The following is a 25,201-nucleotide window of genomic DNA, read 5'->3' as shown; positions in this document are numbered from 1 at the left end:
GTGGTGGCAGCTGCGATCTCTCGGGCTCTCCCCAGTGCTGGCCAGGGTGCTCGTGCTTCAACACACTGATGGACTCCTATGCGCTCCTGATTCTGCCCTGTGAGGTGGACACGATCCCTGTCTTGCAGGCAGAGAACCGAGGCCTCGAGAGTCAAAGCTGCGGGATATTCCAGTGGCATGTGCTTCAGTTTCCTCATCAGTAGAACGGAGTGGACCCTGACCCTGGCGCTCTTACAGTTAAGCCAGAAAAGAACCAGCCCGAGAGCGAGCCACCTGCACACCTTCAACAAACAACAGTGGCTGTGCTTATTGTTACCACGATTGTGTCTCTTCTTGGTCAGGGATGTTTGATGTGGGGGGGCTCAGATTTCTTGGGCATACCTGAAAAAAAAAGAAACCCTCCTTGAATTCCAGCTTTGTAGTGGCATGAACATTCATGCCCCTTTTTGCTCTTTGCTGTAAACATTCTCCTGTGGTCTTCCCTGTGCATGTCCCTCATCTTGGGCACTGAAGTCTCCAGAGACAGAAAACCAGTCCGTGGCAAGACCTCATGAGTGCCCTGGGATCACAGAGGGCTTCCTGCTGCCCTGGTCTCCCCTGTGGGACCCTGCAGCCTTTCTGCCAGATTCCCGGTAGTGATGCGAATAGATAAGCCATCTCATTGAACTCCTTCCCAGACAGACTCCTTCACTCATGGCAGAATTGCTTACTCTGGGGTTCTGGCTCTGGAAAAGAAGCAGCGTCCACAGGCAAGTTGAACAAACAAAGAGTTTGGGGAATAGAAGTGTATTAGTACAAGGCCACATCCAAACATGAACTGAGCTGATCCTGCAACCTGTCCTCTTCCCAATCCTACCCCTACTTTTAGTCTTTCAGGACTGAAATGTTGCTTTTGTAATAGCTACCCCTGAGTAACTGGCCTTAAGGAGTAGAATGGTAAAGGGAAGGAAGACCTTCTAGAAAACCCTTGAGGGGAGATGACACAGCTGAAACCGTCTTATACTCACTACTCTTTGATGTTGCCATGCAGTTGTCTGTACATAAATAAATTATGACCTCGCCTTCTATTTTTTATATAGTAGTTAGACCCAGAAGCCTAAAAATTAGAGGCTTCTCGTGTTCATTTGACATCACAACAGGAGTTGAACTTGTTAACAGTTTTAATAACTCATCCCTGGTTGTCCTTTGTATTTTTAAGGGGCATTACATACTTTTTTTTTCTCCTACAGAAAACAACTCTGTGAGGCTAGTCTTAGTGTCCCAGTTATTCCTGATAGGGGTGGCACAGTGAGGCTAGGTGGCCAGGTCCAAGCTACTCTCTGCAGCTAGTCAAGAGCAGAAGCCTAGCTTATTCTGAAGTAAAGCCTGTGTTACTTGAGTGCTTCTGTGACATGCACCTGGGTTGGATCTCATGGTCATCCAGGAGATGGGGGTCTTTGTGCTTCAGTGTCCTTGCTTCAAAAGGGGATTATTATTATACTACCAACGTTGCAGCTTGGTGTGAGTAAATGAGATAATAGACACAAGTACTTGCAGAAATGTCGAGCACATGGAAAGTGCACAGTAAATGGTAAGCGTCATCATTAGTATTACTTCGATTGCGTCATACCTCTCTTTATCTGGATTTGGAATCCTATGGCACAGTGATCTTTCCTTCTCAAATCTTAATGTGAAGGCTCAGCAGGTAACCCTTGTCCTTACATATTCATTTAACAAGTTAATTGAAAAGATTTACATTAAGGAAAATAAAAGATTTCTGTACAGATCTTAAGAGCGTGAAGTAGGATATGTACACTAATTACAGTTTTTCTCTAAGAGGTCCGGATTGCCGCCTGGCGGCTGGCAACAACAACGGGTATTGTGCGTCCTCAAACGCATGCATCTGAAAGTCCTGAGATAGTTTCCCAGCTCAGCTTAATTCATGTCCTTTGTTGGAACAGATAGTGCTTCCCCATCACCTAAGCCCCCTGTTTTCTCCTGCATTCTTCCGATGACCTTTGCAAAAGTCTGGTAATTGTGTGGCGTTTGGACTAGACAAGTGCTGAGGGACCGTCAAGGTCCTGTCAGTCATTAAGAGCCCCATTAGGCATTCAGAGTCACACTCGTGCTTGCAGGTCACTGTAGTAGCTTTTTACAAATAATTGCTAGCGGCATAAATAACTACCTAGTGAAGTTTGGAAGACTTAATGCTCCCGTTGTATCCTCAGGAAGAAATTTGCAAAACAGAAGAGTTCGGCTTAGTAGAATTTCTCCCGGAGGAGTGTGGAGGGCTGACTGTGAGCTCCCTCCGAGCTGTGCCCCGTCATTAACCAGCTTGTCACTTCTGAGCCCTTGAAATGGGACTAATGCAACTAAGAAACTGAATTTTTAATTTCAGTGAATTTTAATTTAAACTTAACTAAAAAAAAAATTTAAAAACAGAAACGGTGTTAAGATTTTTTGTTAATTTTATTCTGGGAGTACACTATACTTGATGTGATCGTGACCATGAGATTTGTTGTAGTGGATATTGAGTGTGTTCACCACTTCTGATACCTCATTGATAATTTTAAATTTTTGGTTATGTGTTAAAATGATTTTTTTTATTTATTGGATTAAATATATTGTTAAAAATAAATTCACTTTTTTTTGGTCTTTTTACTAAGGCTACTAAATTTTTTTTTAATAAGATTTTTATTTATTTATTTGACAGATCACAAGTAGGCAGAGAGGCAGGCAGAGAGAGAGGGGGAAGCAGGCTCCCTGCTCAGTAGGGAGCCCAATGCAGGGCTCCATCCCAGGACCCTGAGATCATGACCTGAGCTGAAGGCAGAGGCTTTAACCCCCTGAGCTGCCCAGGCGCCCCCCAAATTTTTAAATGATATAGGTGGCTTGCATTATTTTTCTATTGGACAGTACTGCTTTAGAGCATCTATTACAGATAGCTAAAATTAGCTTGTCTGAAAATTCAAAATTAGATTTCAGACTTACATTTTGGACATCATACGGTCAGACGTATTTAGAGGAAGGGATCTTTGGAGTTACCTAACCCAGACTTGTCCTTTGGCAGAGGAAGAACCCGAGGCTAAAACATACAGTTAAATGGCAGGACTAGATGTGGACTGGAAACCGGTGTTCTTGATAGCCTGCTGCCTTGGGTCTGTGGTTTGGTTGGCCTTGGAAAGGGCCGCAAAGAACTTAAACTTCCCCAGCTTCTGAAGAACTTAAACTTAAACTTAAACTTCCCCTTTTCTGAAGAAAAGGCCTTTCAGAAGAAATTATTTTCCATGGTAAGGAAAAATAATTTTTTTGCTTTGCCTACCAGTGGACAGGATGGTCGATTCCGGGTTTGACATGTGTTTTTGTTGGGCTGTATAATGACAGTCATGGGGGAATAGTAATAAGGTAAAAATAATACCCATGTTTTGTGTGAACATTTACTTTGGGAACCTCCACACATCTGGCTTTCATACTTTAAGAAGTCCTGTTCCCAACGCCAGAGGATTTTAAACCAGACCACAGCTTTTGTCCTTGAGAAAAAGGCTAAGAGCTTGACTTCATGTGTTTATTCTTTAGGTAGGTTGTCTTAGGTCATTTGGTAAAAGTCTAGGCCTGTTTTATGGTATTTTACAAGGGTAGCAAAACTGATTGAAAGGAAGAAGCCACCACAAACTCCAAGGAACACCCTTAGAGCAAACCTGAATTTTATTTGTATTTTGAGGCGTGGAAGAAGAAAGGAAGGCATTTTGATTTACCAGGTTGTGATTTGATTTATGAGTATGTCCATCAGATTAGAGGAGGCTGCTTCTGCCTAAAACGCAGGTGACAAGTATGCAACCTTTGACATGTGGCCCTTCTCAACCTCCGTTTCTTCATCCCGCTGATCTTCACACGGAGTAGCGTGAGGATTAAATGACGTAAGAATGCACGTGAGGGGTGCCTGGGAGACTCAGTTGGGGAGTTTCTCTGACTCTTGATTTCAGCTCTGGTCATGATCTCAGGGTTGTGAGATCGAGAGCCCCGAGGTCGGCTCCGCCCTGGGCATAGAGTCTGCTTAAGATTCTCCATCTCCCTTTCCCTACCCCTCTGCCCCTCGCTGGTGTGCACATGTGCTCGCTCGCTCTCTCCGTCTTTGACTTAAAAAAAAAAAATGTTTGTGAAAGAGTTTTCTGATCTTAAAGCTCTGTGTTATGGGCTGCTGTCTTAATGGCTTGCTTTCTCATACACAGTGTAGAACTAACTCTTGGACTACACTTGTTCTCAGTGAACCCTTGATGATTCCGTCAAGTTTGGAATGTGCATTTAGTGGGTCCATGGCCTTATCTCTGGGATTTGGGACACTGTCCCCTCTGTCCACGTTGATTCTGAGTTGCTTTTGTTGTGGTAGCAGAGACGATCTGCCTGAAGCGGCTTACCTCTGTTGTGTGGAGCAGGGGCAGTCTTTAGGAAGCTATTTAGAGCTTGGGAGTGGCAGAAGGAAAGTCCTGCACAGAAAAAGGCATGTTAGACATTGGTCAAATAACAGGGTTTTATAGGCCATTGATTTGGCTGCAGGGGTCAGTGCCACACAACAGTTTTGTGAAGGTCTGTTTTCAGAGTAATTCCTAATATTTCTTGTGTCCTAAGTAATAGACGTTGTAGTAGAAAGTCCCCCTTAAAATCTAATTTGTGTTAGGTTGACCATATGACCCCTCCTTGGTTCTGCTTCATCATATGAGACCTAGGGACAGTTACTCATTTAGCCTCTCGTGGCCTCAGGAACCTCATTTATAAACCTGGGGTTTGGACTGTGGTCTCCCAAGATCACGGTCAGCTGTCCTTAGTCTGTGCGTACTCTAAATGTAATTTAATAACCAAGAAACCTCTGTTCCTGAGAGATTCATTCCGAGAAAGAATGCTTTCTCCTGGTCTTTAAGAACTTGGGAGAGGAGCAACTAGGCTGGACTTGTTTTTTTCTTTGACATTTGCCTTGTCCGTGAGAAAGGCAGAAGTTTCTGGTTCTGCCTGACCTGCTGTGGTATTTCCGCTGTTGAGGCCTTGCCCAGCCTCTGCCTTACCTGTGTGTACCGCTGGCCTCTCCGTCTCTTGCTTCTATAAATGTTCCGCTAGCTCCAAAGGCAACAACCAAGGTTAAGTTGGCAGGAGCAAGGCTGGACCTAGATTGGTAGTTAGAGAAGGTCTGCTTGCTTGCCAACCGACTGTGATGTTTATCTCACTGTTAGCCTCAATTTCATTATTGAAAGGTAGAGGGAGGGGCTGGTTTTGAAATGGTTCTGAAGTTAACTAGGAGACCTTGTACAGTTAATACACATTTATCATGTGGTTACCACATGCCAATATGATACAGGGTATGCGGGACACGTGACTGGGAGATGGGCACCCCACACAGTGTTGGGGGAGTGTAAAAGGCACAGCTGCTGCGCAGAGCAATCCGGCAGTATCTAACCTCATGACAGGTGCCCGTGCAGTTAGCCCTTGAACAACACAGGTTTGAGCTGTGCTGGCCAGGTCCGCTTATACACAGATGTTTTTGGCTACATGTATTTTCTCCTTCTTCTGATTTTTCTTAATAATGTTTTTCTTTTCCCTAGCTTACTTTATTGTAAGAATATAATGTATAATGCATAGAACATACAAAACCTGTGTTAATCTACTGTTTGTTACTGGTGAGGCTTCTGGTCAAAAGTTACATATGGGTTTTTTTGTTGTTGTTTTGTTTTGTTTTAGATTTTATTTATTTTTTTGAAACAGAGAGAGAACACAAGTAGGCAGAGTGGCAGGCAGAGGGAGAGAGAGAAGCAGGCTCTCGGCTGAGCAAGGAGCCCGATGCAGGACTCAATCCCAGGACTCTGGGATCATGACCTGAGCCAAAGGCAGTCACTTAACTGACTGAGCCACCCAGGTGTCCCTACACATGGGTTTTTGACTGTGGGGAGGTTGGTGCCACTGACTTCCACGTCGTTCAAGGGTCAGCTGTATTGTTTGACCCAGCAGTTCCACTGATAATTCTATATTCCACGGATGTCTTCACACACTTTTATGGAATGATTTCTGTACAAAGATACTCATTATAGTGTTATTTGTCAAAGTAAAAGATCCAAAAATCACTTAAAAACCCAATGAGGGACTAATGAAATGGTTATGTTATGAAATAATACATTATTCTAGTGCATCTTTATGGTGAAATACTGCTCAGCCATTAAAAATAATGGAACCAGGAGTCTGGCTGGCTTCATCAGTGAAGTGTGTGACTTGATCTCAGGGTCGTAAGTTCAAGCTGCATGTTGGGTGTAGAGATTACTTAAAAATAAAATCTTAAAAAATAATAATAATACTAGAACATCTCTATGCCCTGATTTAGAACTGTCTCCAAAATACATTAGAAAGTGGGGAGCACAATGATAATATGCTATTTGTGTGTATTTAATAGACTATCTTTCTAAGAAAACACAGAAAATTCATGCCAGCAGTTGCCTTGGGGAAAGTAACTAGGTGATTACTTTTGCATCTTTTAAATTCTGTACCAAAAACACGTGTTATCTATTTTAAAAAGACATTGTCATGCCCTAAAGTTGTTCGCAGTTGAATCAGAGCATTGTAAGAGAGCCCAGAGAAGACATAAGGAAGTATGGGGTAACTACTGTCTTTATGGGAAGGTAGACTGAAATGTGGATGTCTCCTGGTACAGCTAAGTCGACCTGATTTGCCAGCAGGTCCTAGTGTAAAGAGGGACAGCTTCCAAGTCTCCCTGGCCTGCCTGGGGAGAGGGCACTGGGGCTAAAGCAGTTTCCAGACCTTGTCCTGCTAGGGAGTGAATGCCAGGGACCGGCCCCACGGCTTGGGAAGAGCCGGGCAGGCCCAGAGTCTGTTCTGAGTTGGAATCCTGGCTCTGCTGCTTGCCAAACATGTGATTTGGGGCAGGGTTCCTTGGTGCCCAAAGCGCAAGTGTGTTCATCCCTAAATGAAGATAAACCAGCTCCCTGGGGCACCGCGGGGAGGCCGGAATGAGATCTTGCCCACGAATAGCCCATGAGTGCTTGGCAAAGGCCAGCTGTAATACAAGCCCACAGGCTGGCAAGTTAGAGCAACAGAGGTTCATTTAAAAATTAAGATGGAGCAAAAATATATCAATGTATCTCTTCCCTTCTGCCAAATAACTTGGAAGAGTTGCAGAGTAGAGAGGTTGTTAGTTTGGGAATCCTTGACCTCTGAGCTTGGGGCAAGTCATTTCATCCTTGGGCCTGTTTCCCTGTTTGAAAAATGAACGGGGTGTCTGTGTGAGCCCTGTGGTCCCTTCCAGTTGAAGCATTCTGTGACTGTGTGGCATGAGCAGTAATGCCCAGCTCAGCTGACAGGAGTCACGCTGACGGAGAAGTCCGAGTGTGAGGAGGAAGTCTCTGCATCGGAGAATTGTCCTTGTGCTGGAGAAGCTGCGCCCCTGTGGGGAGAGTCGGGGGGGCACACACTACCACCACCAAGAGAGGAGACCAGGAATGCCTAAAGTGAGCGGAGTGGTGACGTGTTCATCCTTCTCTATTCTCTCCACCTCCATTACCTCCTTTGCTTTCAAATGTTCGCTTGGAGTAGACCTTTGCAGACCAGGCGTAACCCTTGTTTATCGAGTGGGACATTCATGTCCACACAGTTGTGACTCTGTTGGTTGTGACCTTGGTGAGTGAGGTCTGTCTGTGCAGTTTAGTGATACTTGCCTTCGTGCTGCCTTGGCTTCTGTGTGTGGCTCAGCGTGTCCGAACTAAGATCAGAGACTGTCTTTATTTACTGTCCCCCCGGGCACCTTGCACAGTTGCTGGTGTCTGAGAGGTGCTCTGTACACACGTGTTAGATGGGGAGGCGGAGTGATGATCCGTGTAGTTACAGGCACAAGTCTTGTTGCTCTTGACCCACCCCCCGTATTATAACTACCACCATCCCAGTAAAACGAGGTTTTAGCCATCAGCGGCTCATTATTTCAGGAAATAACTTCATACTCAGAAGATAGCATGCTAAAAAAAAGCTAAAAAATAGACCCCTTAGAATATATTTTAACAAATCTACAGTTAAAAAAAAAAAAACAACTTTGTGTTTTAGGTAGTTTCTATGTATTACCACATTTCCTGTGTCTGTATTTAATATTCAGCGCACACCCCCGCCCTGGCAAACAAGGTCTCTGGCTAGTGGCCGTCACCTACCACATAGTGCTTACTCAGCCTCCAAGCCTGGGTGACTCCCCTGATTCTTACTTCTTTTTTTTTTTTTTTTTTAAGATTTTACTTATTTATTTGACAGACAGAGATTATAAGTAGGCAGAGAGGCAGGCAGAGAGAGAGAGAGGAGGAAGCAGGCTCCCTGTTGAGCAGAGAGCCCAATGCAGGGCTCAATCCCAGGACCCTGGGATCATGACCTGAGCCGAAGGCAGAGGCTTTAACCCACTGAGCCACCCAGGCGCCCCTGATTCTTACTTCTTAAAGCTAATGGTAGGCAGTTAAATCTGAAAAGGAGCTTTAAGCTTGAAATAAATAATTTCTTTTTATAAATGCATGACCCTGGGGCGCCTGGGTGGCTCAGATAGTTAAGCATCTGCCTTTGGCTTAGGTCTTGATCCAGGGTCCCGGGATCCAGCCCCGCATCAGGCTCCTCTCCCTTCGCCTGCCACTCCCCCTGCTTGTTTTCTCTCTATCTGACAAATGAGTAAGTAAAATCTTAAAAAAAAAAAAAAAAAAAAAAGCAGGACCCAAAGAGGGTAAAGGATCACACAGGGTGTTTAGAAGTAGCAGAAGTGGCTGTAAAGAGCCCAGCCGTTGAGTTGTGCTAGAGCACTGCTCTCCCTCCTGGCAGCCACCCTGTAGAAAGAATGCAAACCAGGATGGGCAGGCAGCGCTGTTGGACCTCAGCGTGGATGGGTGAGCCATGTGGTGTGTTCACACCTGGTGAATTTCAGTAAGGTAGGTAGAGGGTTTAGATCCAGTGCTTCTGAAGGTTCTTCTGGGGCGTTGTGTGTGTGTGTGTGTGTGTGTGTGTGTGTGTTTCCTAGTAGTAGTAGTAGTTGTTGTTTTTAAAGATTCTTTTTATTGGTTAGAGAGATGGGGAGAGAAAGCATAAGCAGGGAGAGCAGCAGGCAGAGGGAGAAGCAGACGCAGGACTTGGTCCCGGGACCCTGGGATCATGACCTGAGTGGAAGACAGCCAGCCGCTTAACCAATTGAGCCAACCAGGTGTTCCCCCCAGTAGAATCATTCAAATAGTGATGGAGGACCTACTCAGATTTCCTCTCATGTATGGAGGACAGTGTCCAGAACTGAATGTATATATGTGGCTTGGTAAAAAAAAATGCAAAAGAGGTTGCGCCTGGGTGGCTCAGTGGGTTACAGGTCATGGTCCCAGGGTCCTGGGATGGAGCCCCACATCAGGCTCGCTGCTCCGTGGAGCCTGCTTCTCCCTCTCTCTGCCTGCCTCTCTGCCTACTTGTGAACTCTGTCAAATAAATAAATAAAATCTTTTAAAAAAAATGCAAAAGAGTTCAGAAAAATGTATCATCAAGTTTGCTTATCAAACCAAGCCATTCTCCTGGCAAACTCAGGGTAAGCCGTGGTCCCAGAAGCCCTCCCAGACCTGGCAGCCCCATCCACCCAAATACCCAGGAGGAAGTCTTTTGGGACACAGGTGTGAAACTTCTCATGGAAGAGTTGGATCTGTGCACTTTTTGCAGCAGGTGGGCTCACCGACCCTTTTGGAAGTGCAGTGTCCTTTCTGACTTCTTTTTGGCTAAACACGTACATGCCTCCTGAGCAAACCAGCAGTCCAAGTTCCTATTCTGTTCACTGTCTGGTTTTGCTTTATCTTTGTATTGTGTTTGCAGCTTGGAGACGAGCATAATGGGTGAGAGTTCCAGTAAACCGGCTGGATCATATTTCTTAGACTGAGTCATTGCTGAGAAACTGGTTTGTGAACAGGAAGCAGCCCATGAAAATGTCTGTGCGTAGTAACACGCCAGACTCAGGAAACTGGACCGTTTTCTAGTTACGAGACAAAAGGTGGGAAGGATGGTTCTAGTCCTCAGGGAAGAGCAAACTCGTGATCTTGGTATATGTGCATCTCTTGGTATATGTTTAAGAATATTTATTAGAAATCGCTGGTTGTTGAAGATTGGGGAAATAATCCTCCATAAGATTTCTCTAGAAGGAAAACTTGGACTATTGGTAACTATTACTACTTACTAGGAGCCTCTGCAGACATAGAACTTTCTGTTAGGCTAGTTATTTTTAAAAATGGAGCTGTAGTTACACAGAAGTTAACTCAGTGACATCCGTACTTGGCCTAGATGGCTGAAAGGCCCCTTCCACACCTAACATTCTGTGGTTTTACGTATGAGTATACATACACACATACACACACACACACACACACACTCTTTGTGACTCTTACGTACTTCACAGTTACTGTAGCAAATATATTTAAACATTAGCCCATCAGTCCAGTAGAACCAACAGTGCAAGGATAACCTGTCATCTGCCTTCTCTAGAATGCTCACTGAAAAAACAATTGGCATTGTTTTGTGTATCTTCTACCTTTTTTTTTAAATTAATTTAATTATTTGTGAGAGCGAGCACAAGCATGGGGAGCGGCAGGCAGAGGGAGAAGCAGGCTCCCCGCTGAGCAGGGAGCCCAGCGCAGCACTCAATCCCAGAACCCTGGGATCACAATATGAGCCGAAGGCGGAGGCTTAACCAGCTGAGCCACCCAAGTGTCCCTGTTGTGTATCTTCTTGTAATGAAGCAGTGGAAGAGAAGCTAAGAGAAGTAAATGGGCAGATAATTATTTATGAAATATAATAGTCATCAGCGAAAAATATTTTAAAACCACACCTGCTTGTTGTCATTTTATTTTATTTTATTTTAAGATTTTATTTATTTATTTGATAGAGACAGCAAGAAAGAGAACACAAGCAGGGGGAGTGGGAGAGAGAGAAGCAGGCTCCCCGCTGAGCAGGGAGCCCGATGTGGGGCTCAGTCCCAGGACCTGAGATCATGACCTGAGCCAAAGGCAGATGCCCCACGATTGAGCCACCCAGGCGCCCCTATCATTTTACTGGATTTATTAAGGACTGGGACTTGGGAGTCAAGGAGAGATTTGTTTTATCATTTCTTCAGAATTTGAGCAGGCCCTTGGTTGTGTCGTAGCCCACTTGGCTCTTCATGTTGGACAGCGTGATAGGACTCATGTTCCATCTGGTTTTGATAAAAAATATTTGAGCATCTTCTGTCAAAAAAATATTAACCCAGATTTCATTTTCAGGTGAATAATACAACCACCTGGGCATAATCTAAAGACTGACATGAATGGGGAAAAAATTACTGAAAAATATCTTGGACTCTGAATGCTAGTAATTAATATTTGGATGAAGGAGAGATCTCAAGGAGAATAAACTTTAAAAGCCTCATTTATTACTTTCTTAATGGAAATACATGATTTTTAGGAGTAGCTGGAGACATGGTTTCATGCTTACACAGTAAAATAGAAAGTGAGGAGTTTTCATTTTCTGTTCACAAGCTTCGTACTCTGTGGAGTTAATTTTTTAAGTTGATTGGTGAAATTTGTTTTTAGAAGCAAACTTCCCACTGCCTTCCCATCCTCAAGACAAAATAAAGGATGGGAGAGGGAGGGGAAGGCAGTGGGTTGGGAGGTGCAAGTCTCATTTACATGTGTGAATATATTATAGAAGCCATTTTATTTTTCACTTCAGATATTTTCCCAGAGCCTCAGATTACAGAATTTCTTAAGAGGAGATGGTGCTATCTTACCTTATCTTTTCTAATTTTTTGGATCATCTGAGTATGAAAAATGCTGACTTGTTCGAGGCCTTTCTCCTTTCTTTATCCTGGAACAGAGATGTTTGTTTTGAAATGGTATAAATTAATAATCCAACTTCAGATTCCCCATAAAATGTGTAATAGATTACACAGATGGCAAATGATGATATATACATTTTAAATACGAAGAATTCCTTTGGACCAGATGGTGATTTAATGCGAATTGTCAAACATTTATGTTTCTTATTAAATTGTCATCTTTTGTGTAAGCCAAGCTGCAGCATAATTTGCAACACACTCAGGAATCACTAAAGGACAACAACAAAAAAATTTAAGATGCTGAGCGGCTCCATATGGCATGTGAAGGCTCACAGCCAGCTCTTTGCCTAGTCCTAAGGAATACCTGTCGGAATGCTGCGGGAACTGTCCCCCTGCTTTCTGTTCCTTCCCCAGACTCTACTGAGCTGCCATTTAGCGTGCTGGCCTTCCTCTTCAGGGGCTTGGGAGGGAATAAGGAGCTCTTCTTTCTCAGGGCCTGGGATTTATGTGCCTTAGAGCAGTTTTAGCTTTTCCTCAGGCATTTCCCTTCCCCACTGTCTGGTGTCCTGTTCTTGTTTGTTGATGGGCTCCACCCGGATGCCTTCCTCTCAGATGAGGCACTAGTGTCGCCCCGAATGGGTCATTTGTGGAAGAAGTCATATGCCCAGTCATGGGGCTCCTTGCAGGAAGTGCTCCCTGAGATCATGACCGTGAGGGTAGCACAGAACAGTCCTGAGGCCAGGGGGCTCCCCAGTGGCAAGTCTTGGGTGGACACAGTTCTCATTTTCAATTAGAGCTTTGAGGATTTCAAACAATATCAAATCCCCGAAGCCGTGGTCTTTTGAAAATGTTGTAGAAATGTAAGTAACACAGAGGATAATACATGAAGGCCAGGACAGGAAACCCATTGTTGCTTCATTATAAATTTGATCAGAACATCTGCTTTAAGGAATTCGAGGTGGTTAAGACTACCCTTGCTTTTATTTTTAAGTAGAAGTTTTCTTTTAGAGACTTTTCATAGCAACAATAAACACTACATCAAAATAAACTTTAAAACACAGAGGAAAAACCCTCTGAGGACACTTTGAAACCTGTTTTGGGCCCATTGTGATCTCACTGAAGGCTGCCCAGTCTGCATTAAGAGCAAGTAGATGTTGTCACTTGAAACCTCTTTTGATGGCATTCCTGGTGGAGACAGTACGCTCGGGCCATGGGGGCCGTTCTGCCTCCCTGGGCCTTGCATTGTTTCAGGTCCGAGAACAGGAGATTCAAGAGCTGGGCCGGGTGATGCTTCGTGATCTGTTTTTCCTGTGTGTTGATAAAGATCCGTCAAGGTGTCCTCTTCTGAGCATGTTAGGGAAATGTTTAAAAAATTGAATCAGTCGAGCTGTGCATTGAAGGGTAGTCCTGTCAGGAATCGAACGACAGTTGAATGGGTGTGGGTGGGTGTGTACATGAAAATAAACACAAAAGTGTGTGTTAATGTGTTTTTGTTTTCAATGCATGTTGCACAAGCCCATGAGTCCGTTTCAGGCCCTCCCTGAAGGAGGAGGAACCAAGTAGCTTCGTCGCTGAAGGTTGCCGCAGGCTCCTGCTACATTTGGGCCCACAGCTTCATGATCATCCATTTGCCCTGAGTTCGATCTTGCTCCTATGACTGCGAGTACTAGAACCATCTCTGCCAGTGTGCGCAGCAACATTCGCATAGACGTCACACGAATAGAGAGCAGTTTCTTTCACGTCTCACTTGATCCACCAACATCTGCAGATAGGGGTGGGATAGAACTATTAGGTCGTGAACGTGGAGCTAAACCATCTGAACCCACTCAAGACAGCTCATCTGGAGAAGGAAAGGAAGGAATAGAGTTGTATCAACTCTTGGTGTGACCGCCACTGATAAATTTCGAGTCAATTACAGTAGAAGTTTTCTTTCAGCCTGTAAGAGCTGGGTTTGGGGGATACTCTGGAATAGTCTGGTTTGTGAGCAGGTATTTGCAGCATAAACTGCTTCACTGTCCTTTCAATTCTTTCAGGAACAAATCAAAACTGGGTGTTCCTTTTGATCCTGGGATCGCTTGACAAGGAGAAGCCCCCGCCTGGGCATTCTGGGGAAGTGAGGGAAGGATGCGCCAGAGTGACCCCAGCTGCAGGACGCGTGTGCGCGTTTCTCTTCTGTTGCCCTGAAGAGCTCAGCACGCTGTCCGCATCCATTTCTGAGAGGGACCGGAGTTCAGCTGAGACTGTGATCGTGCATTCTTTTAATTTTCAGCACTGGCTTTTAGTGGATGTGAATAGTCTGAAGACCTCAGTAGCTTGGTGCCTTTGCCCAGTTCTCCGAGCTGGATGGGATACTCCGCTGGGTCTGAACCTATTGAGAAGCTACGACCTAACCAGATCAGAATTTTTTTTTTTCCCAGATTAGAATTTTAAAGAGTTTTTTTTAAATATTTTATTTATTTCACAGAGAGAGCGAGCACGCGCAAGTAGGCAGAGCAGCGGGGCGGGGGGGGGGGAGCAGGCTCCCCGCTGAGCAGAGAGCCCGATGCGGGGCTCCATCCCAGGACCCTGGGATCATGACCGGAGCCGAAGGCAGCGGCTTAACCCACTGAGCCACCCAGACACCTTGAGATCAGAATTTTAAAGTAGCTTTCTCTCTGCCTTTGGATAAAACATGTCCATTAAAATGGAGGCCCATCATTTTTAACCTGGAAATTATTTTCATGCTTACTGTTCATGGGGAGCTTCCTGAGGAGATAGCCACGTATGAATAAATGCTCTGTGGTTGCTGTGTTCTTGTCATGGCCAGGAAGATGACTTGAGGGGATGTGCTCAATCCAGCCTTCTGTAAACTAGCCACTTTTTCACACCACCAAGATGTTAAAGTGTGTGTGTCTGTGTGTGTGTGTATGTGTATGACAGTGGATTTTATATCCTGCCCACTGGTCAGTGAACAGATTTTACACTTTTTAGTGTAATCTGTGGTTTAAGACAGCACAAGTCCAAGTTTGGGACTGCCTAGGACATATCCCTGTACACTTTCTAGCAGTCTCCCTTTGTTCTAAACCTCGGTATTTTCATCTGTAAAATAAGAATGTTGTCTGCATATGGTTGTCTTGTGGATCTGTTTGTATGTAGAGTACTTCAAATGGTGCTTGACATGTAGAAAGCCTTTGACAGACGTTGGCTGTAGTTCTGAAGAGCTACAGCTGTTCTAACTGTACCTGCCATGTGTGGGGGACACTTTTTAACCTTGCTCAAGGCTAGAAGGATGATAGACCCCAGGAGCAGGATTTCCTGGTGTTTAGGATTCTCCCACCAAGGCTGTAGCGATGGCCTCTGCTATCCATGTCGCTGTGCTGCGTTTAGGCTGGGTGGCCTGCTCCTCCTTTGTCAGGTAAAAATAGCCTGACTGCTCAGTGAAGCAATAACCATGTTATTTTTGTCCTTGGAGGCGGAAAGCAGTAGAGTCTAGACACACGGGGCAACCTAATGCGGCCCACCATCACCAGGACCAAAAATGCTGGTTGTGCACACTGTGTCTACCCTGCCTTCGGGCCCCAACTCCCTTCCCCCATGTCTTGATTTTTCTGGTCTCAATCTCATTATATTATTTTCAGTATAGATGACTTTCTTCAATGGAGAGTGATTTAAATTTCCTGTGTAGACTTTCCCAAAATGAAAGGTATAAATCAGAAAACTGCCTTTAACACGTGGTTAGGAAAGTCTGGACGTGGAACCAAGGCCTAGCTTTGTTACAGAAATCAAAATAACCATCCCTCATTGTAAGATTCTCCCTGTATCTTAAAACTTTTGGTAACTTCCATCCTTCCCTGGAGCCATGTTTTTTTGTTTTTCATTTTGTGTTATTTTAAGAGGGCTGCTTGTGATTTCTCAGAAGCGAAACTAGTGAGCACTACCTCTTTTTCAAGGCAGCCTCTTGCTTCACCCATGGGTCACAAGATCACCATTAGCTAGGACTTTTCTTTACTAATTTGTTCACACCTCAGGAGCTAAAACTCAAGTCAAAAGGAAATTGTTTTAATAAATGAGTCACAGGGACAAGAATAGCAAGAAATGATGGGGGGAAATAATTTCATGTAGGAAATACCAAAAGAAGGTGAAATTTCACAGCCGCTAGATTGACATTTAACAAGGGTGCCGTTCCTCACCTTCCCTCCAGCTATAAAATGGGTTTAGAAAAAATTCCACATATTTGAGCATGTTTGCCAAATTCCATTTCTCATAAGAAACCAGTGACTTGGAGTCCTGGCTGTAATTTCTGTATTCCATTAAACAAGTGTGGGATTTTTTTTTTAATTCAGGAACTTTAACGTGCAGCATGCTCCTCCGTGAACTCTGCCATCATCCAGTCATTAATAATCAAGTAATAAGTGGTTAGAATGGATGGCTGTGTTTGTAGGTGGTTGTTTCTTTTAATGAATAGGTTCATTGAATGGAATTAACTGTGCCCTTCCAGACATTGGATCTGTGTTCCCATTCAGATGGTCATTACCCTACCCCCATCAACAATGGCATAATGTAGATTATATGGTACCTGCCATTTTAAAAACCATCTTAACCGTGGTCTCTCTCCTTTTTTTTTTTTTTAACACAGGACATGGATTTGATTGACATACTTTGGAGGCAAGATATAGATCTTGGGGTAAGTCGAGAAGTATTTGACTTTAGTCAACGACGGAAGGAGCATGAGCTGGAAAAACAGAAGAAACTTGAAAAGGAAAGACAAGAACAACTCCAAAAGGAGCAAGAGAAAGCCTTTTTTGCTCAGTTACAACTAGATGAAGAAACAGGTGAATTCCTCCCAATTCAGCCAGCCCAACACATCCCATCAGAAACCAGCAGCTCTGCCAACTACTCCCAGGTACAAAAAACTCAGTTCTTGGGAAGGTGTCAGGGTTTAAGGAAGAGAGATACTGGCCCAAGAGTTAAAACGTCTGGATTTGCATTCCAGCTTTGCCTTTTTTACTGTCTTCATGACCAAATCAAGTCAGCTTCCCAACCTCAGCCTCCTGACGAGTTCAACACCTGACTGACTGCCCTCACAGAGTTGTAAGGAGTGCAAAGGTGTATGTTACATTGACTGCGCTTTGTAAGCTGTGGGAACAGAACGTGAGGATCTAGCAGCAGTAAAACTAGTAGTATAGATTGCTAGTGTTTTGTTTATAGATGAGCAGTTGAAGCTCAGAGCACTCAAGAAATTGGGGAAGCCAAGATTGGAACCCAGATGGTCTTGTTGGTTTGATTCTGTGCTCTATACTAAACTGATTTCTGAAAGAAGATAAGTGTTTGGTTAACTATATTATAAACATTGTCTGACACTGAGCAATCTTTTTCTTCTTTGATGTCCTTCCCTTTTATCAAGGTTGCCGACATTCCCAAACCAGACGCTTTGTACTTTGATGACTGCATGCAGCTTTTGGCAGAGACATTCCCGTTTGTCGATGACAATGAGGTATAGCATTTGACTAACACTGAAGCTCCCCAACTACATTTAATATGTCCTATAAGTGTGTCTCCATTAAAAAAAATATTTTAGGAGGAAATTTTGTCGAAGAAACCTTAGCCTACAGTTAACTTCACAATTAAAAAAAAAAAAAAGCAAAAAAACCAAAACCCTACACAATACCAAACCAAAACCACTTACCCTGCATACCCAGAAGCGTGGATCTGCATAACCATGGAAACAAATAATCCATTGGTTATAGGTACTTAGAAATAAATTTTGGTGAGTAAAAAGCAAACCGGGTAATAAACCAAGACTTGCTCAGTTAACAGTTTAAATAGTGTGTGTGTGATTGAAGCCCCGTACTAGGTTATTTTTACCAAGAGATACAAGTTAAAACTTCAAGATTTTTACTTATTTTGAAATTTACCTTCAAATACATAGCATAAAACAGTTAAACTAGTAAATGAGTCCATCTGGAGTCAGTTGGGCAGGGGAGAAAAGATGTGTTTTCGTTATGTAGAAATAGGGGTCATAAGTGGTTCTAACTAGAGAAGCACAGAACTGTTAGCCAGGTCCAGTGTAAGGTGTTGTGATGGGGCCTGGGAGTGTTCTTCTTCAGTGTTGCCCACAGACTCACGTAGATACATGCTTGGTCAATTTTAGGTTTCTTCAGCTGCGTTTCAGTCACTTATTCCTGATATTCCCAGCCAAATGGAGACTCCAGTCTTTGTTGCTCCTAATCAGGCTCAGTCATCCCAGACTCTCCTCGTTCAGTCAGTCATTGCTGATCTAGACAATATGCAGCAGGACATTGAGCAAGTTTGGGAGGAGCTACTGTCCATTCCAGAATTGCAGGTAACTAAGATCTACTATCAGTAAACGCCAAAGACACTCTCCTATTCAGTGCCTTTAAACTAATTACTGCAGTTATTTACATGTCACTGACTTAGTGCAAGGATTGGAGGGGGCTTTTAAATCCGTCGTGAGAGGGCTGCCCAGTTGGTAGAGCATGTGACTCTTTCGGGGTTGGGAGTCTGAGCCCCACGCTGGGTGTAGAGGTTACTTAAATAAATTTAGTCACAAGGGCTGTCCGTGTTCACTTCCGTGCACTTTAATTAAGTGGACTGGATGTCTTGAGGAAAGATCTGGTCTTTGTAGGCCAGAAGTCTGATCTAGGAACTTTGAAAATAATACGAATGCTTAGACATAAGTATCTGTCAGAAATGGGAATTATCTGAATTACAGAAGAGCCTGGAAAGAATGGGGGTGGGGAGAGTATACCATCAGATGCAGATTACCCACTATTAAAAATATTTGCCATTAGGGGCACCTAGATGGTTCATCACCGGAGCGTGTGAACCTTGGATCATGGGGTTGTGCGTTCAAGCCCGATACTGGGGGTAGAGATTACTTAAGAATAAAATCCTTTAAAAATAAATAAATAATAAATATTTGCCGTGAGATATAGATTATCAGCTATTAAAATATTTAACCTGATTTACATTTAGTAAAAATTTCTTTTCCACACAGTGTCTTAATATTCAAAATGACAAACTGGTTGAGACTAGCACAGTTCCAAGTCCAGAAACCAAAATGACAGAAATCGACAACAGTTACCATTTCTACTCATCAGTGCCCTCGCTGGAAAAAGAAGTAGGTAACTGTAGTCCGCATTTTCTCAATGCTTTCGAGGATTCCTTCAGCAGCATCCTCTCCACAGAAGATTCCAGCCAGTTGACCGTGAACTCATTAAATTCAGATGCCACAATAAACACAGATTTTGGTGATGAATTTTATTCTGCTTTCATAGCAGAACCCAGTAGTAGCAACAGCATGCCCTCCTCTGCTACGTTAAGCCAGTCACTCTCTGAACTTCTTAATGGGCCAATTGATGTTTCTGATCTATCACTCTGTAAAGCCTTCAATCAGAACCAGCCTGAAAGCACAGAATTCAATGATTCTGACTCTGGCATTTCACTCAACACAAGTCCTGGCATGGCATCACCAGAACACTCGGTGGAATCTTCAGTCTATGGAGACACACCACTTGGCTTCAGTGATTCAGAAATGGAAGAGACAGATAGTGCTCCTGGAAGTGTTAAACAGAATGGTCCTAAAACACAGCCAGTACAGTCTGCTGGAGATACAGCCCAACCCCTGTCACCATCTCCAGGGCACAGCGCTCCTGCACGTGATACCCAGTGCGAAAACACACCAAAGAAGGAATTGCCTGTAAGCCCTGGTCATCGGAAAACCCCATTCACAAAAGACAAACATTCGAGCCGCTTAGAGGCTCATCTCACAAGAGATGAGCTAAGGGCAAAAGCTCTCCATATCCCATTCCCTGTTGAAAAGATCATTAACCTCCCTGTTGATGACTTCAATGAAATGATGTCCAAGGAGCAGTTCAATGAGGCTCAGTTGGCATTAATTCGAGATATACGCAGGAGGGGTAAGAATAAAGTGGCTGCTCAGAATTGCAGAAAAAGAAAACTGGAAAATATAGTGGAACTGGAACAAGATTTGGATCATTTAAAAGATGAAAAAGAAAAATTGCTCAAAGAAAAAGGGGAGAATGACAAAAGCCTCCATCTACTGAAAAAACAGCTCAGCACCTTGTATCTCGAAGTGTTCAGCATGCTCCGTGATGAAGATGGAAAACCTTACTCTCCTAGTGAGTACTCCCTGCAGCAGACAAGAGACGGCAATGTATTCCTTGTGCCCAAAAGTAAGAAGCCAGATATGAAGAAAAACTAGATTTGGGAAGATCTGACCTTTTCTGAGCTAGTGGGTTGTTTGGGGGGTTTTTTTGGTTTTTTGTTTTTGTACTGTTATACTAAAAGCTCCTACTGTGATGTGAAATGCAAAAATATACTTTATAAGTAATTCTATGCAAAATTGTAGTCAAAACTAGTATAGAAAATAATTCAGACTTTAAAAAGCATTAAAATAGTTCATCAGTATGCTGAATCAGTAGTTTCACTTTAACTGCAAACTTAATTTCTTAGAACACCATTTGGGCTAGTTTCTGTATAAGTGTAAATACTACAAAAACTTCTTATTTATACTGTTCTTATCTAATTTGTTACATTCATAGATTTATATGATATCTGGCTAAAAGCAAATTGTTGTAAAACTAACCACTATGTACTTTTTTTTTATAAATACTGTATGAACAAAAGCATTTTTTTATATTAAATTGTTTACTCTGGCAAAAACCAATTTAGTTGAAAAGCTGGTACTAATAAAGGAATATTACTGTTAAGTTCTTTGGAATTCATTTGCATTTATTTATTTTCCATAACAGTAACACACTTAACATATTCAGGCATTTTGCATTTTCAAAATATTTCCAGTCACTGAAAATATGACAAGTATTTTATACTAAACTTCTGGTTCCAGAGATTATAAAGTGTATTAAGAAGATATTTTCTTTCAATAGCAAGTACCTCTCAACCAAGGAAAATACTGTATGTTGACATGAAAACATTGTGTTTATTCACACCAGTGCATGTTTGCCTACCATGTATGTGCTATTTTCTTTTTTTTTAAGATTCCATTTATTTATTTGACAGAGATCACAAGTAGGCAGAGAGGCAGGCAGAGAGAGAGAGAGGGAGGGAAGCAGGCTCTCTGCTTGCTTCTCTCACCAGAGCAGAGAGCCTGATGCGGGGCTCGATCCCAGGACCCCAAGATCATGACCTGAGCCGAAGGCAAAGGCCTTAACCCACTGAGCCACCCAGGCGCCCCCCATGTGCTAGATATTTTTTAAAATACAGAGGACACAGTGGAAATCCCTGGGTTTTTTAAGATTTTATTTTTATTTATTTGATAGAGACACAGTAAGAGAGGGAACACAAGCTGAGGGAGTGGGAGAGAGAGAAGCAGACTCCCTGCTGAGCAAGAAGCCTGATGTGGGGCTCGATCCCAGGACCCTGAGATCATGACTTGAGCCGAAGGCAGGCACTTAATGACTGAGCCACCTAGGTGCCCCAAAATCTGTTTTTGAAGACCGCAAACTTTACACATGCCAGGATTGGGAAGGCCAGTAGAAAGGAAGCATTGTGATTTAAAATGGGGTTAGAGGGGCATCAGGATGGCTCAATTGGTGTCTGAAAGCATTTCATCTCAGGTCATGGTCAGGAGATCAAGCCCTGTGTCACGCTCTGCACTGGGGCATGGAACCTGCCTATGATTCTCCCTCCCTCTCCCTCTGCCCCCATGCTAGAATAAAATAGGGTTGCAAAGAATAGCCTTACTGAGATGGCAACATCTGAAGGTGAGGGAGACCCATTCTATTAGCTAAAAAGAGGACTGCAGACAAGACACCGAAGTCCAAAGGCTCTGAAGCCTATTTGAGACAGAAAAAGGACTACATGGCTGAAAATGGAGGGGGGAAGAAAAGGGCAGGTATAGTGTAATGTGACACAGAACCCCTAACACCTTCATGAAGGCTTTGGCTTTTACAAAATGGGGAGCTATGGGTGTTATGTGTACATTTCCTTAGCCTTATGCATTGAAAATAGTCTAGAGGGTTAAGATGGGAGCAGTTAGATGAATGTGGGGAAGCTCTGAAATAACTCACATGGGAGGGATAGTTTTATCTTGATCTAGGGTGGTGATAGCTGGAATGAGAAGGCACTAGATTCGGTAGGTTTCAAAGGTAAAACAGAATTTTCTGATAGAATGGATGTTGGGCGAAGGTGCACCCAAGGACCTGAACATCTTTAAGAACTGAGTTGCCCCGAGATGAAGATTGGTTAGAAGTGAAGTCTAGGTGGGAAAGTCCATTCACTTTAGGACATACTGAGAGATTAAACATAAAGACAAAGTTAAGGCCCCACAAAACTATCTGTAGTCTGTCCAGTAGACCACTCAGCATTGATTCACTGTTTCTTCATCTAATCTGTCTTACGTTTTTAGAGTGGGGAAATTCAATCTGAAGATTCATCTTGAGAGTTATGTAGTGGATTACTCACTGAGTCCTATTAATCGGTTAGGAGTGATACAGTTTAGAGGTCCACAGGCCCTAAAGCCAGATTGGCTGAGCTTGCTGCCACCATCTTCCTGGAATGACCTCCAGTAACTCAAAGCACATAGGCTCACTTCCTCATCTGTAGGGCAAGTGTTGAGTTACTACACAGAAAGTAGGCCCTAAAGCCAGATTGGCTGAGCTTGCTGCCACCATCTTCCTGGAATGACCTCCAGTAACTCAAAGCACATAGGCTCACTTCCTCATCTGTAGGGCAAGTATTGAGTTACTACACAGAAAGTACTGTGCCCAGCTCATTAAGCACTCTGCAAATGGGTGTTTTCTCATTTTCCTTATTAGCCTTACTAGAATGCCTTTTAGCTGCTAGTCAAAGAAATTGAAGTCAGATTAGCAAGTTAGAGAATCTGACTCAAAGGTCAAAGCTCAGGGTTGAAAGTGAATTTAAGAACTAATGGGTGTATCTTAATATTCAGATTCTGCCCTGGTCCTCCTCCTGCAGTCAAGTATCTCCTGTAAGTGGTGGTGTTGAGATCCTGGAGACCTCGTTTTTTTCCAAACACAAAAAAATAAATCTTGGGATCTTGACAGAAGTGCCCCACCCTTAGACAAAATTATAGGTGTGTGAGCATGTTGGGGACGTGGCATGAGTCCAAAACCAGCAGCCCCACCTGGAACGGGCTGGCACTTAACAGGAGTGAAAAGCACTGCCAGGCAGACTGCAACAGACTTCTAGCCGGAGAGCAGTTCATTCTGTAACCATAGTTCTTTACAGTACCTGAAAAACTAACTTTGAACTACTACACATACTATGCAGAGTTAGAAACCCCAATTTTAAATACAGCAAATCCTAACCTCATGACAAAATGAAGTGTTCATCTCCTCAGCTGGACTTGAGCCCACCTGGACTTTTTAGCGTCCTCAGATTGTTTGGCAATCCAATTGTTGAAATATTAGACTCATTTTAAAATCTGTACCTATGCCTTTTACACTGACATACATCAAGCGTTCTTAGAAACCTTAGCTGAAAGATACTGCATTTGTTAAGCCAAGAAACATCTTCTTGCTGAGATTTCTTAAGGCCAGGATTTTTAGGGAAGGAGTGGCTGCTCAACTTGTACTTCTCATACCATACTTTGCAGCCTCAAAACATATGCAAAGTAATTCTCATTCCTATTTCAAAAATACCAGGACAGGCTCAGTTTTCAGTTGCATTTTATACTTTTTGAGAGATGGAGAAAAATTTAAAGATCTCAAAAACTTTCACTGTATGTGGAGGGAAAAAACCTCTTTAAGACATTAGCATATCAAGGAACCCCCCCTGGGTGGCCCAGTCAAGGTCAAGCATCTGTCTTCCACTAGGGTCATGATCCCAGTGTGCTGGGACAGAGCAGAGTTCCGCTCCTTGCTCAGTGGGGAGTCTGATTCTCTCTCTCTCCTCCCCACTCGTTCCCCCTACTTCTGTTGCTCTCAAATCTTTAAAAAAAAAAAAAAATAAAAGAATGGCATAGTTAACTTTGTCGTCCATTAGAATTTTAACTATGCTTGAAGATATTAAGACAGTACCCATAAATTATTACCAAAAGTATCTTTAGGGACCATGGGCCAGGTAACAGATTAAGTTCTTTAAACCCATTATCAGATTTAACCTTCAGGCTTAATTAACGAGGGTAGGTATAATCTCCATTTCACAAACGAAAAAAAAAAATTAGGTCAAAACAGCTACTATCTGGATAGGATGTCAGAGAATTTTGAACCGAGTTACTGACATTTAATGAAATTTAACATTTCCTTCAATATTAGAGACAACATTTATGCATCACAACCTCAAAGTCCAAAGTCAGACCCACTAGCCTCATTTAATACTTGAAGCATATGCTACTAAATTAAACAGTATATTTTGATTACTATTGGGGGGGAGGGGAGGCATCTTACACAAGCTCCATGCCGAGCAGAGCCCAGTAGAGCCCAACAATGGGGCTTCTCTCAACCTGAGCTGCAGTTTGATGCCCAACCAACTGAGCTACCCGGGTGTCCCTTGATTACGATTTTCAATGTAATGCTTAATTCTACATATTTAATGTATATAAAACCACCATTCCTAAGGGTTTGTTGGCATCACCTAACTGCCTAAGTGTAGCATGCATAAAAAAGAAACCCCAAGTAAACTTGCCAAAGCTCACAAAACTTCTGTATTTAAGTATTTTACTGTTAAACTTGATTCTAAGAAACTAAAACCTAAGTGAATTTTCCAACCTATTAAGGATGTAAAAGGAGACAAATGAGATTAAATCCAAATAGAGCACCAATCAGTTCTTTTCCTAGGTATTTTGAAGAACAAAAACTTATTCAACATTTCTGTCAACAATGCACAGACTAACGATGTATTTTAACGTCAAGTGTTAACTGTTACACTTGATTCGCCCTTGTGATTCTAGGCCCTTATAACAATTATAATGGCTATATACATGGATTAGGTGACACTTAACCATTCCATATCTTAAGGCTGCCAACACCCTTGTACTTAATCTAAATTTATCAATAAATTGTTCAAGTTGCGTATCTTGGGCAAATTCCTATTTCCTAACTAGCTTTCAGTATGGTGGTTCACTTAACCTTTATTGCTTGAAAGGCAGTTCAATGCAACCTGCCATTACTGGTCTTTGAAAAAAAAAATCTAAGCAAAAATGGCATATTTTACCTATTAATCTTAACCCCTTCCCAATCCTTGGTACCTTCTATACAATCCTAATTTAAATCAACTATAACATAGGTCCAGTTTTTGCAGAACACTCATCTCTCTCCAAGATTTAATTAGTCTATAAACATATGGAAGATTCCAATGTTTTGTTGCCAGATTATCATTTTCATTCTGAAAAACAAATTTATTTTGGTAGAAATTAAGTTCACTCTTGCTGAG

General features: G+C 42.9%; 1 protein-coding gene across 4 annotated transcripts in view; it reads left to right on the top strand.

Annotated features, from left to right (window-relative positions):
* NFE2L2 (nuclear factor, erythroid 2 like 2) overlaps positions 1 to 20,556 on the top strand; it is a 33,142-nt gene extending 12,586 nt beyond the window's left edge. For 2 of the 4 annotated variants that reach the window (XM_032855972.1, XM_032855974.1), the window contains exons 2-5: positions 16,440 to 16,706; positions 17,208 to 17,297; positions 17,955 to 18,146; positions 18,822 to 20,556. In XM_032855972.1, the coding sequence (XP_032711863.1) occupies positions 16,440 to 16,706; positions 17,208 to 17,297; positions 17,955 to 18,146; positions 18,822 to 20,048 (1,776 nt within the window). In that variant the 3' untranslated portion in view covers positions 20,049 to 20,556. Of the gene's footprint in view, positions 1 to 7,456; positions 7,482 to 16,439; positions 16,707 to 17,207; positions 17,298 to 17,954; positions 18,147 to 18,821 lie in introns of those variants that run through there. The other 2 variants (XM_032855973.1, XM_032855975.1) reach the window with 2 other exon arrangements.
* The last annotated feature ends 4,645 nt before the right edge of the window (positions 20,557 to 25,201 follow it).

The sequence above is a fragment of the Lontra canadensis genome, unplaced genomic scaffold (assembly GCF_010015895.1).
Source record: "Lontra canadensis isolate GAN:19392208 unplaced genomic scaffold, GSC_riverotter_1.0 scaffold11, whole genome shotgun sequence".
NCBI classification, from domain to species: Eukaryota; Metazoa; Chordata; class Mammalia; order Carnivora; family Mustelidae; genus Lontra; species Lontra canadensis.
The sequence above is the reverse complement of the archived record's forward strand: the minus strand, read 5'-3'. Positions and strand labels throughout refer to the sequence as shown.